Here is a 22,086-nt window from a genome sequence, read left to right as displayed (position 1 = left end):
TCACTGCCACTTCTTGAGGTGCCTGAAGTTCTTAGCAGGTCACATAACTTTTGGTGATTCTATGGTGCCAATAAAGTTGCCTTTGAGCTTTCTCCATTACTGATTTTCTAAATCATCTAGTACTTGTCCATTTTTTTTTTCTTTGGTGCCTTCCCAAATGCTGTTGCTGTAGCATCCTCTCTCATTCTTCCCATCCGTATGGACTTAAGCTTAAAAAAACAAACAAACCCATTTGTGTTTTCAACAGTTTCAGGAGGAAGAAAATGAAGATACATCTGTTCAGTCTGACATCTTTCCCCAGAAATTATTCCTATTTCTGTTCATTCCTACTGCAGTCACTTAATCTGAGCCACCATCATTGCTCGGCTGGTCTACTTCAGCAGCCTGCCAACTGCTTGTCCTACTTCCAGGATTGCTCTTTCCTTATCTGTTTTATTACACTGCAGTCAGAGTGGACTTTCTACAGACCAAATGTTATTGTTTCTCCACCCTCCTTTACACCCTTCTTTGACTCCCTTTTGCTCTTGTAAGACTCTGCATCCCCTGGCCTTCATCCGGTTTTCATCTCATCTCCCAACTTTCTCCCAGTTGCTCATTGGGCTCCAGCCATGCTCTAACCTATGTTTCTGTTAACACCCAATGGTGGGATCTCAGGGGAGCCCTATGTACTCTAACTTTATCTGGAACTTGTCTCTTACCAATTCCTCCAACTCCTCCTCCCCAAGCTTTTCCAGATAATTTCTACTAACTCTTTCGGGTATTAACTTTAATTTTTCTTCTTCAGGGAAGCCTTTCACGTCACTAGGTAGGTCTTTTGTTGATGGCTTGATTGTTCGAAATTTGCTATCACTCCTCACAGAAGGGTTATACTGCTCTCTCCTGACGGTATCACTAGTCCACATAACACAACACACGTTGAGAAATGCTACACTGTAACAGCCATCACACTTTAGTTTATTATTATGTGTTTAGGTGTCTTTTTGACAGACATGACAATCTCCAAGAAGGAAGGGTCCTGTGTCTACCTTATATACCACAGTACCCCCATTGTTTGGTACACTACCTTGTCCACTCGTATTCACGACAAAGACTCTCCCCTTGGCCAAAGCCTTCAGCACGGCTTCCAGCAGCTTAAGATCATGTGTCTAGGATGACCTCTATCCCTGTGTGAGAAAGCTCAATACTGCCAGGAGAATTTACTGTTTGTTCTAGCCAAAACCTGGCGATAGGCATACAGTCTCCTGAACCCTTTCTTAAGGGAGTTCCTTTAGAAAGCTTGCAATTATAAATCCTTTCTCCGCCCCTTTAAGATACACATCTTCTGTCATCCAGAAATATCTTCTTGGGAACCTGAGAGCTATCTCCGCCCAGCCTGGTGGGTACCTTGGTCTAACTTGTACCACTGCCTATCATAAAGATAAGAAAAGTTTGTTGCTCCTCCAGATAAGTGCCAATTAATAAACCCAGGTGGCCTAGTCACATGGACCAACACCCTTTGCCACCCTTCAGTGCCTTTGCTTTAGCACAGTCTTTAAAAATTCTAGAGCCTTTTGTTTTGGGAAAGTTTAGTTCACGATGTACCTTCTTTATTGCAAGAGTTAATACTGAATAAAATCTATTCTTACTGCTTTAATTAGTGTCTCGTGTTGTTTATCTCTGTCACTAAGCACACTAAATAGTTATTGAATTAATAGAAAGGTTCTATATAGGTGTGAAAGCTTCTTCAGAGGCCTCTTCTATCTCCTTCTCCCACTCTCCAAGAAGCTGCTTATCTTTTTTTTTCATAATCTCTAACTACATGAAAAATGACAATTAGACCCACATTATCCGCAGTGATTTTGGGACTAGTCAGATTATCGTAGACATATATAGAAAGCTATTTAAAAAGTCACACCCCTAAATTTCAATCATGTGGTCTCTCTTTTAAACTTTTTTTTTTAACCTTTATGGTTTAAAACCTTCAAACGTCTTACCATTTCTATTTCTGGGCCCACGACAAGAGTTCCATTCTGTCTAGAAAGACATGTGGGCGGGTTAGATGTGGGTGCTAGAATGGGTGAGTTTGCCTAGGCCTTGGCTGCTGATGGCCCACATACCTCCGTCTGCGGACAGCACTCTGCTACCTGCTCCTGCAGGTTTCCGCTGTTCCTTCAAATCTTTCCCAGTTAAGCGCTCCCGTCAGTACTTTTAGAAAGCCCAACGCGCCCCCGCAATCCGTGACTTCCAGCGTCAACTCGTTCCTTGTTTCCGAACCGGCAGGGCTTCCTTTCCCACGATCCTGTCCCAGCCTCCAACTCCGCCTCCAGCTGCGCCCGGGCGGCGGCTGAGGGTGTCACGTGCCAGCACTCGGGCGTGAAGCCGGCGCCGCCATCTTAAGTTTTGGCGGCGCCAGCCAGGGGCAGGGAGAGGGCCGCTGTCCAGCCGCCCGGAGTTCCGGCCCTTGTGCGCAAGTGCGGAAGTGTGCGGGTCCCGAGTGTGACTGGTTTCCGGCCGGTGGTGCCGCACCGGCTGCCCGGAGACGTGTAACGGACGGTGGGCCGCAGCCATGGCTGACAGAAAACCTAACGGTGGCGGCGGTGCCGCTTCCATGTCCTCGTCGGGTACCAATCTGCTCTTCTCATCCTCGGCCACGGAGTTCAGCTTCAACGTGCCCTTCATCCCCGTCACCCAAGCCGCCGCTGCCTCGGCCTCCTTGCTCCTGCCCGGAGGTAGTAAGGAGAGGGGGGGAGGGGGGAGTCCGCTCGGGCGAGTGTGTGCGGGGAGGCGGGCGAGGGCATGGGGTGACGAGGGGCGGACTGGAGGTTTTCCTCCTGCCTGCATCTGACCCTCTGGGTTACGGGCCAGGGTTATCAGTGGCCAAGTTTGACTGGCTTGGGTGCTTTGGGATCTTGAAGGCGAGGGGCCGGGTCATAAGGCTTGTTCTTCGCTGAAGGAGCCCTCTGTTTCGAGTGCCGGGCACTCCTGCGCTGGCATTCCACAAGTTTTTGTTGAACACCTACCGGTGAGCCAGGTACTTGCAGGGAATGCACATAAATCAGATAGTGTTCCCTCTCCTAGGTTACAGTAGGATATAATGGGATGTCTCCTAGGATTGGCGTATAATTTTTGCAAAGTAGAGGTGCAGAATGCAATCCTCATCTTTCAAAAACGGTGCATCATTTCCTCTCTTAGGTCCCCACTCCTATGCGCACCTTAGCTCCTCGTTCACATCTTTATTATTGTAGGGAGATTGCTTTATAACGATTATGTGGCATAACCCAGAGGGAACATGGTGTTTAGGAGCGCAGACTGTGTTCCAGCTCTGACCCTGCCAGCAACTTGCTGTGTGACTTCAGGCATGTTACTTTACCTCTCTGCTTCAATTTCTGTTGTATGCTGCCTCATTGGATTGTAACGATATGTGAATTAATTTTTGTAAAGCATTGAATATGGGCCCTCACACATAGTATTATGTAAATGTTTGCGAAATAAACATGCCTCTCTTTGGACTGTGGGCTTCTTGAGGTTTGCAGCAATGACTTATTTACCTTTTTATTTCTAGGATCTTTAGTGCCTAGCACATAGATCTTCATTAAATGCTGAACACTTTTCCATTGAATAATTTATCTTGCTTGGAGGTCTAAGGACAGTTTCATAGAGAAGCAAAGAAGGGCAAACTGGAGGCAGTTGTCCATGCAGATTCCCTTTTCCTTGTGTTTTGTTTCTTGGTGCTTATCACCACGTGACACATACACATATTCATTCATCTTATCCCACTAGAATGTAAGCTCCATGAGAGCAGGAACTTATACCTGGAACAGTGCTTGGGATGCTGTAGAACAAATTTTCAATGGCTATCTATTGAATGAAAGAAAAGATGGGAGTCAGGAATATGTATGTCTCATTTTGACAGTGTGGCTGGAAGATTAGGCATTGCCATTTTTGGTGAAGAACTAGCATGGCTGGAGTAGAATGCTGTGGGAGGTTGCAGGAATAATATGGGGCTTTTATATCATCTTCTGCTTCACACATGTTTGGTTCATGCCCATCTTCCTTGCTATACAGTATTTGGTTTGTGTGTATCAGTGCTAAACATTTCCATTGTCAAGTACAGGATAACTGTACCTATCTTGGAGACTCGTATTTCTTAGAGATAGCTTATTTTTTAATGAGAAAATTAATAGCTTTTAGAACTAAAATTTTATAACAATTATTTTTCCGTCTCTGAAAGAGATTTGATCATTAGAAACTCAGAGAATTTCCAAGGACAAAAGAGCCTGTCTCATTGGAAGCAACAGTCAACTCAGTGAAAGAGACACATAGGAAACAATTTCATTCATTCAAAAAACATGGGTTGAGCAGCTTCCGTTTGCCAGGCCCTGTTCCAGACGTCCGGGAGACACGAAGAGCAGATAGCGTTGCCCTCAATGACTGCTCAGTATACATAAACACAATACCTGACTGTGCAAATAGTTGTCATGCTGGTTTGTAATGGCTAGAGAGAGGGATTGATAGGCCGCTGTCAGAGCTGTGGGTTTCAGGCTGGCTGACCTGGGAGAGGAAATCCTTTAGGTCTTCAGGGCCTCACAGAGGAAGTGATTCTTCCTCTCAGTGTTGACAGATACACAGAAATTAGAGTCTGGAGAGATAGGCACATGTAAAGTCTGAAGTGTAAGAAACTTGGAGATTGGGTGGAATTTGGTGGTAGGTGCTCACATTCTCTTTCCTCTCCTTCTCCCTCCATCCCTCCTCCCTTTTCCCTCTCTTTCCTTGTCCCTTCTCCTCTCTCCCAGTAGATCAGTGTGACTACAGTGTGTGCAGGGGAGTGGCGTCATTTAACATATTGAGAAGTTTGAAGGCATCCTATGGGGAGTAGGGGGAGCCTTTGAAGGATTTTATACAAGGCAGCAAAATTAGAGGTGTGTTTCGGAAAGATTGGTGTTTTCTGAGATTGTGCTGGAGTAAAGCTGATGTAGCAAGAGCGGTCAGCCTGGAGTCAGGCAGGAGTGGATGGTGCTCTAGCCCTAGTCAGCCACATTGGGTATGAAGAGCAGGGAACAGATGTGAAAGATTTTCGACTATAAAATTGTTGGGACTTAGTGACACACTGGAGGCCAGACAGTCTGCTCTGTCAGCACAGAGGGGCCCCTTTATCTCATTCAGTTTTAGTCCCAAGACCTAGCTCTGTGCTTGGCATGTAATGGATACTGTGTATATATTTTTTGAATGAGGATTTGAGTGATTAAATGAAGGGTATGAGAAAGAGGAGGAGGTCTGAGAGATGAGGATTCTGGTTTGAGTGAATGGGATGGATGTCGCAAATATCTCTTGAGATACTGAGATGTGGTAAAAGGAGCACATGGAGGGGAGCAGCGAAGATGTTAAATTCCATTTTAGGCTTATTAAGTTTGGGGTATATGTGGCCGAGCCTGCCAAAAGTATTGAGGAAGCAGTTGGAAAATAGCTCCTGGAACTAAAGATAACACCCTTGGTTTGAGACAGAGTTGGGAGTGTCACAAGTATACAGGTAGGTGTTCATTAAAGTAGTGGGTCTTAATGGCAAATGTATCCACATTAATTAGAAAAGGCCCCTGAGGTGGGACCATCATCAGAGTGAGATCAGCATTTCATTTGCAATTGATGATAATCAGAAAAAGATCCCCAAGTTGTCTTAAAGGATAAAAGATAGTACAGAGGTTTTTCCATGCTTTCAGTTGTTGACAGATGAACTGAGAAACACAGGTGAGTCCAAATGAGGTTTACATGACTGGAAAGAGATGGTGGGAACTGGACAGGTGTAAGAAAAGTGGAATAGTACAAGACCAAGGGCCTTGAGCAGGTGATATTTTTAGTTTCAAAGAAACAACCTAGAGGAGTATTTCTTTAATCTTTTCTTTTCTTTTCAAAAAGAGGAGTATTTTGAATAGTAGATTATTTTAATTAAATTGATGAAACATAATGGCAGCAACCTAGAAGCTCACGCCAGAATCTCTGCAAGACCAGTGGCTCTTTAAGCAGGTCAAGGAGGAGCCCGGAGCTTGAAAGAAGGCCCTTTGGCAGGTCTCAAGGTTAGGGACCACAGTGTGCCTGTGTGCTGGGAGTGGGTCCACCCCTCTGATCTGATTAGGGAGAGGAAAATGAAAGTTACAATGAGCTGAGGGCTCATGAAAATTTAGTAAGGAAGAGTGGGCTGGACTTTTGAGGCCAGGCAGAGGGAAAATGCTTTTATCGTAGGACTCCGTAGCGGAAGTGAAGATAGTTTGGTGCTGGTAACACCTGCAGTGAAGATCAAGTTGGACAAAGGGAAGTGAAGAGAGCTTCCCTTGGTTAGAAATGACTTTTCTAGTGATTTGGTATTCTATAATGATGAATTACTTGGTTGTGATACTCTGCGATTTTTGGGATGGCAATTCATGGTTGACCTACTTTGCCTTGTGAATACAAATACCACGTGTGCATTTGTACAGTGAGTGCTTTGTAGGTAAGAGCCCTGACACACCTCTTCTTGTCAACAGAGGTAATGTTTGTACTTTGGTTTCTTGTCATTACTGTAGAAGTAAAATTACGTGTATTTGGGTAATGGAATAATATTTGATTTCTTACCAGGGAAAAAGAACATTCAAAAGAACGTAAAAATAGCAGGTATAGATTTTTATTTTAAAAAACTTTACATAAAAGTATGTATAATTTATATATATTTACAAAATAAATTATATGTATTTATGTTTATTTAAAAAGTATGGGAAGGTATGTACTAAAATATTAACAGTGATTGTCCCTGAGTGATGGGCTTATAAATGAATTATAACTTTTACTTCTTTTCTTGTTTCTTACTCATATTTTCTAGTTTTTCATTTTAAAGAAAAGTTTTCAAAGAAAAAGTTGTTCGTTTTTTTCTGTAATGCAGAAATTTACATTTGAACGACAAAATAAGAGGTACAGGGGTTAGATCTGCTGTGTAGAATCATATCTGCAGAACGAGAGCATAAACCGTTGCTCTCCTGTCCCTTTCAGAGGATTCCACAGATGTTGGTGAGGAGGACAGCTTCCTTGGTCAGACTTCTGCTCACACATCCACCCCACAGACATTTAGCTATTTCTCTCAGGTATCAAGCAGTAGTGACCCTTTTGGGACTATTGGACAGTCACCGTTAACAACCGCAGCCACATCAGCTGGACAGTCAGCATTCTCTAAGCCCCCAGCTGCTCTCCCTTTTACCACTGGATCCCAAGACGTGTCGAATGCTTTTCCACCATCGGTTTCGAAGGCTCAGTATGGTGCTCCACCTTCTTCACAGATGGGAATAAATACTTACCTGCCTTCTCAGCCAAGTAGCCTCCCTCCTTCAAATTTTGGGAGCCCACCCCAAGGAATACCCCAACAAGGATATAATCCTTATCGCCATACTCCTGTAAGCAGCAGAGCTAATCCTTACATTACACCACCACAGCTGCAACAGTGCCAAACACCAGGCCATCCCACCCATCCTCCACCCTCTGGATCCCCTGTTCAGGTGTACCAGATGCCTCCAGGATCTTTGCCACCGGTATGGAAACGTTTTTATATCCTGATTATTCACTTTAATTTTTAATCTCTCATTTAGCCTGTGTTTTGAAAAGGACTATACTTTCTATAATCAGTATGACAGATTATTTTCAGAGGATATTCTGTTTAAGGTATATGCTTTGAAGTTAACATTCTTTTAAAGGTAGCTCACTGAATGGTTCACATTTTAGTTTATGTTATTTATTTACTGAAGTAGGAATTGATTTTAATGAGTTAACCTATGCCAGTACTTCCAGATTTTAGTGTAAGATGCCAATAATAAATGTGATCTAAGGACATGTGAGAGTTGAAGCAATTATTATCTTTAAAGATTGCAGCTTCTCATTTTTTAATTACACTATTCAATCGAAACACTCACTTACGAGGACTAAAATTGATTACCCTAGTAGTTTCTTTTATTTACATTCATGGAGTTTGGATCCAGACAATTAAACTGTCTTAGGAGAGTAGTGGAATAACATTTGTCTTGGGTAAATTTTATGAAATTCCCTTATGCTTTTTCTCCAACTAATTATTCAACTGACTTTCAAAGAGAAATCAACTAAATCAAAAAAAGAGAACCAATTAAAAGAAAGAATTAAGAACCCAACCCAAAGTGGCAGAGATAGCAGTATTAAAATCAAGAATGTAACCTAACTTTACTCTTGGGGATAAAGAATGGGCTTCATTTTATTTAATTTAAAACATAACAATACACAAACTCTGGTAATGGGCCCAAAGCATAGATCAAACTTTTCCTTCGAACAAACATCATGGTCTTAATTTTTTTGTCCCTTCCAGGTTCCTCCTTCAGTGCAGTCAGGGTTGTCCCCTCCACAACAGCAGGCACTTGCTAGACCTGTGGGTTCCTCTGTGCAAGTGCCACCTCCTTTTATACTTCAAAACCAATATGAACCTGTTCAGCCCCACTGGTTTTACTGCAAGGAGGTAGAATACAAACAACTGTGGATGCCTTTCAGCATGTTTGACTCTCTGAATCTTGAAGAAGTCTATAATTCAGGTAAGCACTGAGCGTGTATCATATCTGACTGTAGGAAGAGAAGAAACAAAGAGTATTTATCTATGGCTTTTTGTGAAGGTCAAATTCCTTAATCTTTGGAGACCCCACCAAATTCTGTACCTTAAGATGATGATACTGATATAAGTCTCGAGTTATTCGAGCAAGGTATTTGAAGAAATATTTTAGTAACTTTCTTCCTTGTTTGAAGGCGTTTTAAATCAGAGAAATGGAGTAGTTCATATAATTCAGGTGTCAGTTTTCTTTCTTGTTTTCCTTTTTTTGGGGGTGTCAATTTTCTTATTTCCTTTACTCATTTGTAGTGACAGGGCACTTACAAAGCGTTTTTCTGTGGAACTCTTCTTTCTGAAGATGCTGTGAAAAAAGTGTTCCATGGTTAGGTGAATTTTGGAAGTGCCATAACTCCGTCTACTTTTGAGATAGTGCACAGGAGTGTGTTAAGGCTCTGAGGAGTCTTGCAGTATAGAAATATGTTTCTTTGTTTGTCCTGATCATATTTCATCATGGTACTTTAAAATTACCTATTAATATTCTTTAGAAATATACTTCATGGAGCATTGTTGATTTGATTTTTAAAAATGCACCAGTTATTTGAATTATTTTATGGTCATGTTTTAAAATTTCGCCCTGGCTATTTCTTCTTAAGAAGGATCATAATTTAGATCAGCACAGATTAATCTTGAACTTCTATTTTTAGACAAAAGTGAGCTTAGTTCTTTGTCTTTAAGGGTCAGCTAGTCACTGTATTCACTGTATTCATTTGTTAATTTGAATATACCTTGTAACTGTTGGGTTAAAATGTGGACTTGTGCTCCAGTCCAGCCAGACCCCGAGAGTGTGGTTCTGGGCACGGACGGAGGGCGCTACGACGTTTACCTCTATGACCGAGTGAGGAAGGCTGTGTACTGGGAAGAGGAGCCAGCCGAAGTGAGACGCTGTACCTGGTTTTACAAAGGGGACACAGATAGCAGGTTTATTCCCTATACAGAGGAGTTCAGTGAGAAACTAGAGGTACGTGGGCTTTATTCCTTGATGCTTCTCTTTAAAAAATGTGGGCCCTGTATACATTGGAGCCCGTGTAACACCACCCACAATGGCGCAGGCTTTATTTACAAGAGAGCCTATCTTGACTCTGTGCACAAAAGTCGCTTTTTCAGTGGCGTCATAAGTCACAAAGTGCTAACGGCGGCCTTAGTACCCAAAGATAGAATGTTTTTCAGGGGCACATCACAAATCTATTAAGGCACTTTTATCAAACCTTCGAAAGAACTTAGACTGCTGGGATCTGTTGTTGACAATACATGCCGAGCATATAGATGCTTTTCAAATTAATATTCAGTAAAAGGCTTGAAATTATCCTCTGACTTATGAAAGTGAATATGGAGCAGAGAAAGAACAACTGTCCTGAGACTTATTCGCTGTTTTGAAACTGATGGTTAATGTTGTTTTAGATAATTGTGTTTATTTCTTACGATAATTCTACTTAACATTAAAGTATTAAATATTGAAAGTATTTTAATTAATTTAACATTTAAGTATTAAATATTTGAAATAAATGAATTCAACAGCTTACCTAGGAAATGAAATCTAGAACATTTTAGTTACTATTTTTTAATGTAGGAATTATCAAAACTGGTATAACCAACACTAACATTAAACTTTAAAACAACACTAATATTAACATGCAAAAGGGCCTTTAAATGTTAATCTTCTCTAGTTCATATTTGAATAGCTTCAAGCAAGGACCAGGCCTTATGTTCTGTTTAGAGCTGACAGTCAAGTTGCAGTTTCCCAGACCTTATTGACAACGTTAAGTGAAGACTTACTGCACAAATCAATAACGTTCCTATACAATAGGAATAACCAGTTAGAAACCATAATAGTATCTTCTTTTTTATTTATAAAAAAAATAAAACTAAAGCTAAGTAGGAAAAAAGTCCAACAAAACATACGTATGGGCTTTATGGAGAAAAACTATGAAGTTGTAGTGAAGTACGTAAAAGATGACCTCAAAGAAATGAAGCTAAGTATTATATTCGTAGATGTCACAGTCTTGATATAAGATGTCAGTCCTTCCCAAATTATTTTGTAAATTTTATGTAATCCCAATCAAAATCACATCGGGGTTTTTTTTTTTTAAAGTAAAATTTGTAAACTCCTAAATTTTATGTGGAAGGTCAAAGTGTCAAGAGTAACCAAGACCATTTTGAAGAATATGATATGTCTACCAGACAAGATTTTTTACAGAGCTATAGATTGAAAGTGAATATGAAGAAGTGAAAATAATTCTTGAGATAGTGAAACTTATCTTTAAACATTTTATTTTTGTGATCTTTCTTTTAAAAATTATAAATAAATATATTTAAAAATTAAAGTGAAGAAGAGTGTCAGATGGATGGGCGCTGATTTAGAGCAATTGTTACTATTGTCCGGGAGACAAAAACTCTTCTATTTTGACATGATTGCCAGATAATAACTGTTACTAATTAAAAAAAAAGATTTTGGACCTTGGGTGTACCAGAGGTTTCCCTTACCTTGTCTTGAATCTTTCTTCAAGAGATCCTCAGACTCTTGCCTTATAGAAAGCAGGGTAGTATATCTGGAGGAAGAGCAAGGGAATGGTTGAACAGTCAGATCCTTGGTGTCAGAAAGCTGTGGTGGGAGTGAACCACAGTTCAGTCTTTGCTACTTACCCATGTGTAATCTCGTGCAACTGTGAATTGTGTCCTCCCTTCTTCCTCCAAATAAAAAGATATGTTGTAGTCCCAACATCCAGTAGTCAGAATGTGACTTTGTTTGGAAATAGGGTCGATGCAGATATGATTATTTAAGACGAGATCATAGTGGAATAGGGCGAGCCCCTGATCCAGTGCAACTTGTGTCCTTATAAGTCAGCCATAGGGAGAATGGCACGTGAAAATAGAGAATTGGAGTGATGCAGTTGTAAGCCAGTCAGCCCCGAAGATTGCCGGCACACCTCCAGGAGCTAGGAAGAGGTGAGGAAGGAGATTCCAAGAGGTTTCAGAGGGAACATGGCCCTGCTGACACCCCGATTTCAGACTCTGAGCCTCTAGACCTGTGAGACAATAAATTTCTGTCGGTTTAAGCCACTCAGTTTGTGGCACTTTGTTATGGTAGCTCTAGGAAACACTGTCTAAATCTTGATTTTTGCCTCTGTGTAATGGGGATGATGTTTTTTAGGAATGATCGAGAGTAATTAATTAAATGAGATAATATATGTAAAGTGATAAGTATAGTAGAGCTCTATTACTGTTGTTTTAATTACCATGATAGTTATAATTTTCTTCCACAATTTTCCTTAATATGATATAGATCTGTCATAATGGATTATATACTGTTTCCATTATTGTAGGCTGAATATAAAAAAGCTGTAACCACGAATCAGTGGCACCGCAGATTGGAGTTTCCAAGTGGAGAGACAATTGTCATACACAATCCCAAGGTAATCATTTAAGATAGGAAAGTGTTGAGGGTCATTTAAATAATTATTTTGCCAAATATATTTGATGAATGTTTATTAATTTCTGCAGTTAGGTTATACATGTATATAACAAGTGCATTGCTTTTAAGTTCACATTGATCATAGAAACAAAAATGAAATTTAAATTTAAAATTGTCTCATGAAGTTCCTGTGTATGGCAACATGTTAACTGAAGCTTGGTATGTACCATAGAAGTTGCTTGATAAATTTTTTTTTTTTTTGCAATTGATCAGGGATCATCTGACTTTCCCTGTAAAAGGCTAAAGAATAAGTATTTAGTTAAGTCTTTATACGCCATGTGGTCTTTGTTGCAGCTATTAACTCTATCTTCTATCCTGAAAGCAGCTACAGACATTGTATAAACCAATGGGTGTGGCTATTTTTAATAAAACTTTATTTGTCAAATCAAGCGACGATCCAGTTTTGGCCTATGGGCCGGGCTGTAGTTTGCCCGCCCCCTGCCCTTGATGAGGGTTTGTTTCAATCTTTGAGAAGTAAAATATGTTCTTCCTCTTTGTATTATCTTCAGAAGCTTTTCTTTGTCTTTTTTTTTTTTATTTTTTTTTAAGATATTGATTAGTGGTGTTCACATTCTGTCATTTACCATCCTTAATCTCTCTGAGCTCCAAGTTCCTCACCTGGAAGATTTACCTTCCAGGGCCATATTTTGGATGGAGTGAGGTAATTTGTGCAAAAGCATTTAGCATAGTGCTTGGTACACAGTAGTTTCTCAGAACATAGGCTATTTATTTATTATAGAAAAGTATAAAAACGAAAATAACCTATATTCTAACTTATCTCTATAGCTTTTGTTGATACTGAAGTAAAAAAATAAAACATTTATATGTCAAGAAAATGTAAACAGTATAAAAAGGTATCAAAGGAAAAATAAAGGCTTCTTACCTCTGCATTTCCCCAGTGTCTCCTGTTGATGGTAACTCTTATCCTTCTGATTTTTTAACCTTTTGTGTACAAATATTTTGCATACCATTCATTTTTTTTGAAAGAAAAATTTTCATAGGACATCAGGTTTGATTTAATTATTTAATACAGTTGATTTAACAATATACGTCTTCCTAAAAAGTGGTGGGAAAATTAGTTTTTGGCACTGAAAATGAATTTGTGAATAGATTCCTCTATTGTAGGTAACTTTACTTGATTTCTTATGTGTAAACTTAAGTGTTTATGTTACATTTCTTTTTTTTTTAGGTTAAGTGATTTTTAATTTTATTATTTTAAGTATACAATACGTTGGTTATATGTTACGTTTCTAAATCAAGGTATACAACTTCTGATTTAGTCATATTATTTTTCAACTTAAGTATTGGAAATACTGGTTTTGATTTGTTTAGTTTCAATGGTTAATGAACACTAGCAGGACTGTTACAGAATTGGTTTTGGGGGAAACAGTACTTGCACTGGATTTGTAAATTATCCGTACTCTGAAGTCGTTTATTATGTACTGAAATACATTGTTTCGCCTGCAGTTGAACGAACTTGCTAGTGAGCTCTCATTATCCCTCTGTTGCATCTTGAAGGTTATCGTTCAGTTCCAGCCTTCATCAGTGCCAGATGAATGGGGGACCACACAAGATGGACAGACAAGGCCCAGGGTTGTGAAGCGTGGAATCGATGATAACCTTGATGAGATTCCTGATGGTGTGTATTATTTGTTAAGACCAAGATAATTTCTAGACTTCTCTATTTTAGCATCATTCTTTAGAATGGTGAGAAAAAGAAAGTTATTTGGATGACCTGCCATAACATTCAGAAATCAGCCAGACTGGCACATATCTTTTTAAAAATTTATTTTTTGTCTGTTTATTTTTTACTTTAGAATTCTGTGAAGGTATACAAACCATGTAATATAGATTCTAAAATATGTAGTCTAAAGAACCTGTGCTGGTCAAAATTAGGCTTTTGGGCTTGTTTTGTCATATCTCAGCTAGTATGTGTTACTTTAGTACAGGAGTGGCAAACTTTTTCTGAAAAGGCCAATTAATAAATATTTTAGGCTTTGCAGGCCATGTGGGCCTTATTGCATCTACACAGCTCTTCCACTGTAGTGTGAGAGCATCTGCAGACAGTAGATAAACAAATGGGCATAGCTGTGTTTCAGTAAAACTGTTTATAAAAACAGGCAGTGCGCAGGGACTGGTGCATGAGCTGTGGTTTGCTAACCCTTGCTCCAGTGTTTGTGCTTCGGTTTCTCCTATTACACCATTTAAAATAGGATTTTACTTGGACAATTACATACTTCATATTTGTTTTATTGTCTTACAAAATTACAAAATGAATGTACTCATGAATCCGAATGAAATAATCAGAATAAAATAGTAGATTTAACTTGGAGATGTTCCTATATGTGGTATGTATGAATCTAACAAATCAAGGAGAAGAATTTGGAGGAAAGGTTTTAAAGTTTTATATTGACAAATTACTTCTCCACGTGGGGTTTAGTGCCCTGGCGAGTTCTGAAGATATCACAAGGTTTTGGAGCCTCAGTAGATAGAAAACTGCTGGACATCAGATATTCATAGCCTCTGAGATCAGAGACGGCCTGCTTCCCCCAGTCCTTGGTCTGGCTCACGTTCTATTCCAGGACGGACTTTGAGTTCTCTTCTAATTTGGTAGAAGGTAATGAGGCTCATTAGGTTAGAAGGGTCATGAATTTCTTTGGCAAGTTCATGATGACAAAAAGGATATCTAGAATGCTGCCATTTAATTAAGAAAACCCGAACAACTTTCCAGCTTGTATTTATTCATGTATTTCTTTCATAGGGGAGATGCCTCAAGTTGACCATTTGGTGTTCATGGTACATGGCATTGGACCTGTGTGTGACTTGCGCTTTAGAAGCATTATTGAATGTGGTAAGTGTTAATCATTTTATTTTATGGAGTGATTGGAGAGCTTTTGGAAGGACTTTTTAATTGTTCATTTTTTTTAAGATAGCTTTTAGGTGTATACTACTGGCTGAGGGACTATAAGGGGAAATTTAAATGATCACTGGGTATTATTTGTACTTGATTTGTTCTTATGACATGTATAACTCATGAAATTCTAGACTGCAAAGAATTAGATGGGATCTTGGAAATAATTTAGTCTTTCTGACAGCCTCTGCCAGAGCACTTCCAGCAACTAGGAACACCTACATATATTGAACTGATTTATAGTGAACTGGTTGTGAGAAGTTGTTTAATGGAAGTATGAATCTGCCTGGTTTACATAAATTTTTGAAGTTTATGTCTGTATAATAGTTCATATTTATTGACTACTTGGTATGTGCCAAGTATCTTGCCTGTATTGTATTATTTAACCCTTAAAACCTTGAAGTGTAGGTGCCATTATTGTTATCCCCACTATTGGGCGAGAAACTGAGGTCCAGAGACTAAGTTAAGCTGCCCCGTATCACTGAGGTCCGTGGGTTTTGGAGCAGGTAGTTTGATTCCAGAGTCTGTGCCCACAGTGCATGCTGCCTGTATGTGGTAGTTCAACGTTTTTCAGTCATTTATATGTTTCTCTAAAATAATGAAAAGTTTAAAGAATTTTCTAAACATTGTTTATTATTTTGGGGCTAAATCCTTATTTCTTTTCTTGAAAAGTTTGTGTTGTAAAGATCCTGGCATAGTTGAGGTAATTGCTAACTACCTATCAAACTAGGACAATTTAATTAATTTGTTGTTTTTCCTGATTTTTTTTTTAAGTGGATGATTTTAGGGTGGTTTCTCTCAAATTGCTCCAGACCCATTTCAAGAAATCTTTAGACGATCAGAAAATAAGCAGAGTGGAGTTCCTTCCGGTTCACTGGCATAGTTCCCTGGGTGGGGATGCCACTGGTGTCGACAGGTTTGTGGATTTTGATAATCTGTTTTTCAGATTAGTCCAACTTAGATTTAAAATTTAAACTATAAAGGAGTTTATTATGACTCAACAAATGTATTTAAATTTTAAAAAATATTTCAGTTACAGTTGACATATAATATTAGTTTCAGGTTTACAGCACAGTGATTAGACATTTATATTCTTACGAAGTGCTCACCATGATAAATCTAGTACCCACCTGGCATCATACGTGGTTATTACAATATTATTGGCTATATTCCCTGTGCTGTTCTTTACATCCCCATGGCTGTTTCTATAACTGGCAATTCATACATCTTAATCCCTTCCCCTTTTTTCACCCATCCCTCCAATCCCCCTTTCATCTGGCAACCATCAAAATATTCTTAGTATCTATGAGTTTGTTTTTATTTTGTTTATTTTTTAGATTCCACATATAAGCGAAATCTTATAGTATTTGTCTTTTTTTGTCTGATTTATTTCACTTAGCGTAATACTCTCTAGGTCAACTCATGTTGTCACAAATAGCAAGATTTCATTTTTTTTTTTTTTTATGGCTGAGTAATATTCCACTTAGATATGTACCACGTCTTCTTTATCCATTCATCTTTGATGGAAACTTTCGTTACTTTTATATCTTGGCTGTTGGACAAATGTATTTTTTAATTTTAATTTTATACCTGTTCTGACACATTAAATACTGGCTGTTAAGTTTTTATGCTGCTTTTCTGCGTGCGTGTGTGTGAGCACATGCACACATGTATGTATATATGTATTCCTGTTGTAAATGTTTAAGAGAATCTAGAATTTATGCTGGTTTTAAAATACTAATATACAGAGGTTTAGATAGAGGGCTGCCCGGTACATTGTGGGATGTTTAGCAGCATTCCTGTCCTCTACCCGCTAGATAACAGTAGCACATTCCTCCCCCTAAAGTGACAAGCAAAAATGTCTAGTCATCGTCAGATGTCCCCTGGGGGTAGAACCTCCCCTGGTTTAGATGATTGTTTCTCAGTGGAGACTCTTTTGGCAAGACCATTCTTTGTCATGTCAGCCTTGTAGGATGGTTAGTATCTGTAGTCTAAATACCACTAAATGCCCATAGCACTCACCAGGCAGTGTGACAACTAAAAATGTCCCAACTCAATTTTGAATGCTCCCAACTGAGAACCACAGATTTTGGTAATTTTTTTTTTGAAGTTTAGGTAATATTGATGCTGGGACACAGGGCTAATAACATCCGAATTTTAGTGAACGCCAACTTTCAAGGCACGTGGTTTAATAAAACTTCTCCTACAAACAGCATTCCCTCCATGTCGTGCCCTGTTACGAGGGTATTTTCTTTCCCTGTCCATGAATGTCCACGAACTCCGCTGTGGCCATCCTCATCAGGAAGAATTTTTATCCCATTAAGCCCTTTTCTTACTTCTCGCTACATTGTCTGTTGTCCTTTCTACCCACGAGTTTGGTCCAGTATCTTGATTTCCAATAAATTGGAAGAATAGACTTTCTTCTTTAAAAATTAAAATATTTTCATAGGCCTTAATTTGTAATTCTTCAGAGAATCCAAAAGTCGTATTAGAGATACAGGCACAGTCAGCAGCTGTTTTGCTTTATTTTGATTTATTTGTAACTGTCTACAAAATCAAATCATAATTAGTCTGTGGGAGATTTTTTTTTTTAATTTTTATGAGTTTATTTGAACCAAACTGATGACATGCCAGGAAGCAAGATCTCATATTCTCTGTGTGATGGTTTTTTACTCAATATATTTTCAGGATTCAAAGTCTAAACTTTAAAAAAATACATAGATTTAAGGTGGCTACCAACTGAATATACTGTTTTTTTTTTTTTTCTTTTGAACAGGAATATTAAGAAAATCACTTTACCAAGTATTGGTCGTTTTCGTCACTTTACCAATGAAACCTTGCTAGATATTTTATTTTACAACAGCCCCACCTACTGTCAGACCATTGTGGAAAAAGTGGGAATGGAGATAAACCGTCTGCATGCACTCTTTATGAGTCGGAACCCAGACTTCAAAGGAGGGGTCTCTGTTGCTGGTCACAGTTTAGGTAAAACTGTTAAACAGCCACATTTTAAACACAATTTTTGTTGCGTCATCACCGCTTTCTTTGTGGGTGACATTGTTAGTGCAAGATTGAGAATTACACACTTTAAGTTTTATAAAAGGCAGAAACAAATGCTTTGAGTTTATATTTTACCTTTGCTATATCCACCTTTCATATTACCTAGGAATGCTTTATATTTTAATTTTTTCTGCTATTTGGTAAAACCAGGATCTTGATGATCAGATCTTGATTAATATCTAAGTTTTGTATAACTTCTGCCCAGGGAGTTTGAAAAAAAACAAAGTAGAACGTATTTAGTGTTATAAAAAACACATAGTACATTAAAAAGCAAAATGCTAACTTCTCTTTTAGGTTCTTTAATATTGTTTGACATCCTGTCTAATCAGCAAGATTTGACTTTATCCAAGTCTTCCGAGGCTTTTGCTGTTGCTAATGGAGCTGTGAAACAGCCACATTTTCAGGAAAAGCAGGTATGGCCCAATTAACATTTAGATTTAGAGTTGGAGCTGAACAGTTTTCCAAAATCTCAACTGTTTCTGTATATCAGAATACACCAAGGTTTTCAAGTGTGACAGAATCATATAGCTCGTTGTTATGGGAGCATGAATGATTTGTTTCTATGCTTTTTCAGAATATGTAAAGCTTTGAGTGGCAAACTACTAAAAAGTGAACAGAATTGTTTAAGATTTTTTTGTGATTAGGAGAGTTTTTATGGGAGTTTTTCTGAGTTTTGTAATGTTCTCCAACTTCTTTTTAAAGATGTCTGAAGAGCCAAAGCTGATATTGGATGAGTCTTGTGACCTTGATGTTGAAAATGAAGAAGTCCTAACTTTGCAAGAAACTCTGGAAGCACTTAGCCTCTCTGAATATGTTAGCACTTTTGAAAAGGAAAAGATCGATATGGAATCTCTGGTACTGATGATAGTTCGATTTATTTTTGTTTAAAATTGTTTTTTCTGTGTATAAATCAAAAATTAAGAATGATTTTAACACTCTTACATCATAATACATTCTAGATAAAGCAGAGACTTAAATGTTTAAAAAATTGAAACACACAGGATAATAAAAAAAAAATCTGGGAAGGTTTTTTTAAGTGTGACACAAAACCCAGAAGCCCTAAAAGAAAAAAATTGTGTAGCAAGAGACTCCATAAATAACATATAAAAGCCAATAATAGATTAAGAAGAATATTTGGAATACATATTACAGACAAGGGCTTATTTCCTTACTATTCAGAGCTTCTACAAGTTAACTATCCAAGTTAACACAGTGGGAAAATAGGAAAAGAATAAGAACAAATGATGTACAAAAAAGAAAATAACAAATGGCTTCTTATATCAAAACTCCTAAGGGAAATGCAAATTAAAAGTGCAGTGAAATTATTTTTAACCTATCAGTTTGGCAAGAACAAAGAGTTTGATAATATACTGTGTGTCCAGGATGAGATGCAACAGGCACTGTTACACATGGTTGTTAAGAGTGCAAATTGGTACTACCTCTCTGGACGGCAGTTTGGCAGTATCTTTTAAAATAAAAAATATATACCCTTTGTTCCACTATATTCACTGCCAGGAGTATTTTCTGTAGAGATACACTCACACAAGAATATGTACAAGGATACTCACTGCCGCACTGTTTGTAACAGCAAAAACCTTAGAAACACCTTTCATGTCCACTAGTAGGGCACCAGTGAAGCCATTTATTGTGCATCTGCATAATGGTGTACCCTGCAGCTGTTGAGTGAAGCAGTGTCAGAGACACTGGTGTGTAATGATCTCTTAGATACATTATGTGAAAAGACCAAAGTTCACTCCTGTTTGCATAGGAGGACGGACACACACACACACACGGATGCTGTGTATACAGAAGATATCTCTCTCTGGAAGGAGAGCAAATTGCCAGCAGTTGCTGCTGAGAGAGCCGGGTGGTTGGGACAGGAGTGGAGGGGAGAGCCTTCATTACGGCAGATTTTGAATTTTGTACAATATGCATATATTTTCTGTTAAAAAGTTAATGAAATGATTTGATGTGGAGGCCTAAGATTTTACAGCCTAAATTATTCTATGATTTAAAAACAAATAACAATAACTTCTAAAATAATTGACTAGATCTTAGATTGCTTTAGATGATATGGTTTTTTTATAATTTCCTTTTTTCTATTTTAGTTCATCTGTCACTCAGCTGATTAATTGATTAATTAATGTGCTTGTTTGTTTTCTTTTAAAGCTTATGTGTACTGTTGACGACTTGAAGGAAATGGGAATACCCCTGGGACCCAGAAAGAAGATAGCTAACTTCGTAAAACATAAAGCAGTCAAACTGGTAACGATCATCTCTGCCTCAAAAGAAAACCAAACTCATGTGTGACTAGCCTGTTTACATTTTGGAAATTTTTAATGCCATCATGGTTAGGCCAGCTAGTGTGCTCCCTGCCCCAGGACACAGTAGTGGAGTTGATGGAAGCCCAGTCTTGGAGTCAGCCAGAACTGGAATTAAATTTTAGTTAGGGCGACTGACCATCCGGTTTCTCAGGACTGAGAAAATTCCCAAGATGAAGAACTTTCAGTTTTAAAATGGGAATTTTCCATTGCAAAATCTAGGCAAATCCTGGACAAATAGATGAGTCAATCACCCTAATTTCCAGTTCATCCCCTTGTTAACTACATATTCATGAACAATTTGCTTAACTTTTCTGATGCTTGGTTTCCTTCATTTCTAAAATGGGAGTGATAATAGCTTTCTTATAGGATTGGAGTGAAGATGAAGTAATTCATTTGAAAATTAGCACCTAATAAATGTTAGCTCATTTTCTCTCTTCCCAATCCTTCTCACCTTCTAAAGAACACGCACGAATCTCATTAACTAATAACCAAAAAACAAAAATTCTTTACAAAACAAAGTAACAACAGCAATAACTAAAAAGCATTTAAAAAGAAATAAAACATTTGGGAAAAACTCCCTTTTATTTAATTTTCATTTATTAAGTTAATTTTACAGAGTTTTTAAAAAATAATTAGAAAAATTGGGTAGCACTTAGGGTGGCTCTTTTTTTTGTCATTAACGTGGTATTTGTTGATCCATCTCTGACCTTCTGCGATTCTGGTTTGTGTTACTTCTTTGGAACTTAACCAGCCGATTTCTTTATACACAGTTTGACTATAGTCGTAGATCTGAGTGTTGCGATTAGCTTAAGCAATGGAGTTATTCGACATTTTATAAATGTATCTTTTCGGTGAGGCACTGTGCTCAATTCTTAGGATTTGGAGATGAACTGAGGGTTTTGTGTCTAGTTAGAGGGAGAGATTCGACCACAGGTGGTGAAACATGAGTCTTATAACAGAGTGCTGTCCACTCTGTCAGCGCCTGATGAGAGTGGCAGTCTGGCCTGGGGAGAAGGGGTTGGGGCTGGTAAGAGAAGACGTCCCGCGGGGACAGGGTCAGGGGAAGTGGCCTTCCCGCGTGGGCGCATGTTTTGCAGCTGGACCAGCAGGTGAGCTGAGAGTATGGCAGGGCAGAGGTCCTGAAGGCCCACGTGGCAGCTGTGGAAGTTTGCATTTTCTCTTGTAAGGGAGTGACTCTCAGACATCTCATGGCCATGAAAGTCATGGTGCTTTTAAACATCATGAAATGCTGACCATTTTAATTCTGTCACAAAGTATGATTTAGCAGTAAATCATCTGTTTAAAGTTTTAACTTTAGAAATTTAAAAATTTAAAGATACATTTTATAAACCATATTATACACTTTTGACCATGAGCAGATATGTCTATAATAAATGAATTTTTTTTTTTTTTTAAATGCCTACTGCACCTAGTCTTAGGTGGTCTCCCATCCAAGTACTAACCAGGCCCGACCCTGCTCAGCTTCCGAGATCAGACGGGATCGGGCATGTTTAGGGTGGCATGGCCATAGATAAATGAACTTTTGAAACTGGCTCTTCTTTCCTGGTTTTTCCATTAACATTTACTTTCTTTTGCTATTGGCTAGGGCCTACTGGCTCAGTGGAGTACCAAAAGGAAAAGAAATAATTGGAGCAAATCTTATCTGTTATCAACTTGATTTTTTTAAATTAAAACCATTTAATTA

At 38.5% G+C, this 22,086-nt stretch overlaps 1 protein-coding gene and 1 pseudogene across 5 annotated transcripts in view; one reads left to right on the top strand and one right to left on the bottom strand.

Moving 5' to 3' along the window:
• The first annotated feature begins 2,456 nt into the window (after positions 1–2,456).
• The window catches only part of SEC23IP (SEC23 interacting protein), a 36,216-nt gene continuing 16,586 nt past the window's right edge, over positions 2,457–22,086 (top strand). For 2 of the 5 annotated variants that reach the window (XM_025039116.1, XM_025039117.1), the window contains exons 1-13: positions 2,458–2,708; positions 6,586–6,621; positions 6,994–7,526; positions 8,327–8,546; positions 9,382–9,575; positions 11,938–12,027; positions 13,605–13,725; positions 14,848–14,937; positions 15,772–15,913; positions 17,774–17,982; positions 18,352–18,470; positions 18,760–18,912; positions 20,227–20,322. In XM_025039116.1, the coding sequence (XP_024894884.1) occupies positions 2,546–2,708; positions 6,586–6,621; positions 6,994–7,526; positions 8,327–8,546; positions 9,382–9,575; positions 11,938–12,027; positions 13,605–13,725; positions 14,848–14,937; positions 15,772–15,913; positions 17,774–17,982; positions 18,352–18,470; positions 18,760–18,912; positions 20,227–20,322 (2,166 nt within the window). In that variant the 5' untranslated portion in view covers positions 2,458–2,545. Of the gene's footprint in view, positions 2,709–6,585; positions 6,622–6,993; positions 7,527–8,326; positions 8,547–9,381; positions 9,576–11,937; positions 12,028–13,604; positions 13,726–14,847; positions 14,938–15,771; positions 15,914–17,773; positions 17,983–18,351; positions 18,471–18,759; positions 18,913–20,226; positions 20,323–22,086 lie in introns of all 5 variants that reach the window. The other 3 variants (XM_025039118.1, XM_006920812.3, XM_015596357.2) reach the window with 3 other exon arrangements.
• On the bottom strand, positions 21,799–21,914 carry LOC112470174 (annotated as a pseudogene).

This window comes from Pteropus alecto, unplaced genomic scaffold, assembly GCF_000325575.1.
Source record: "Pteropus alecto unplaced genomic scaffold, ASM32557v1 scaffold177, whole genome shotgun sequence".
In the NCBI taxonomy this organism is placed as follows: domain Eukaryota; kingdom Metazoa; phylum Chordata; class Mammalia; order Chiroptera; family Pteropodidae; genus Pteropus; species Pteropus alecto.
The sequence above is the reverse complement of the archived record's forward strand: the minus strand, read 5'-3'. Positions and strand labels throughout refer to the sequence as shown.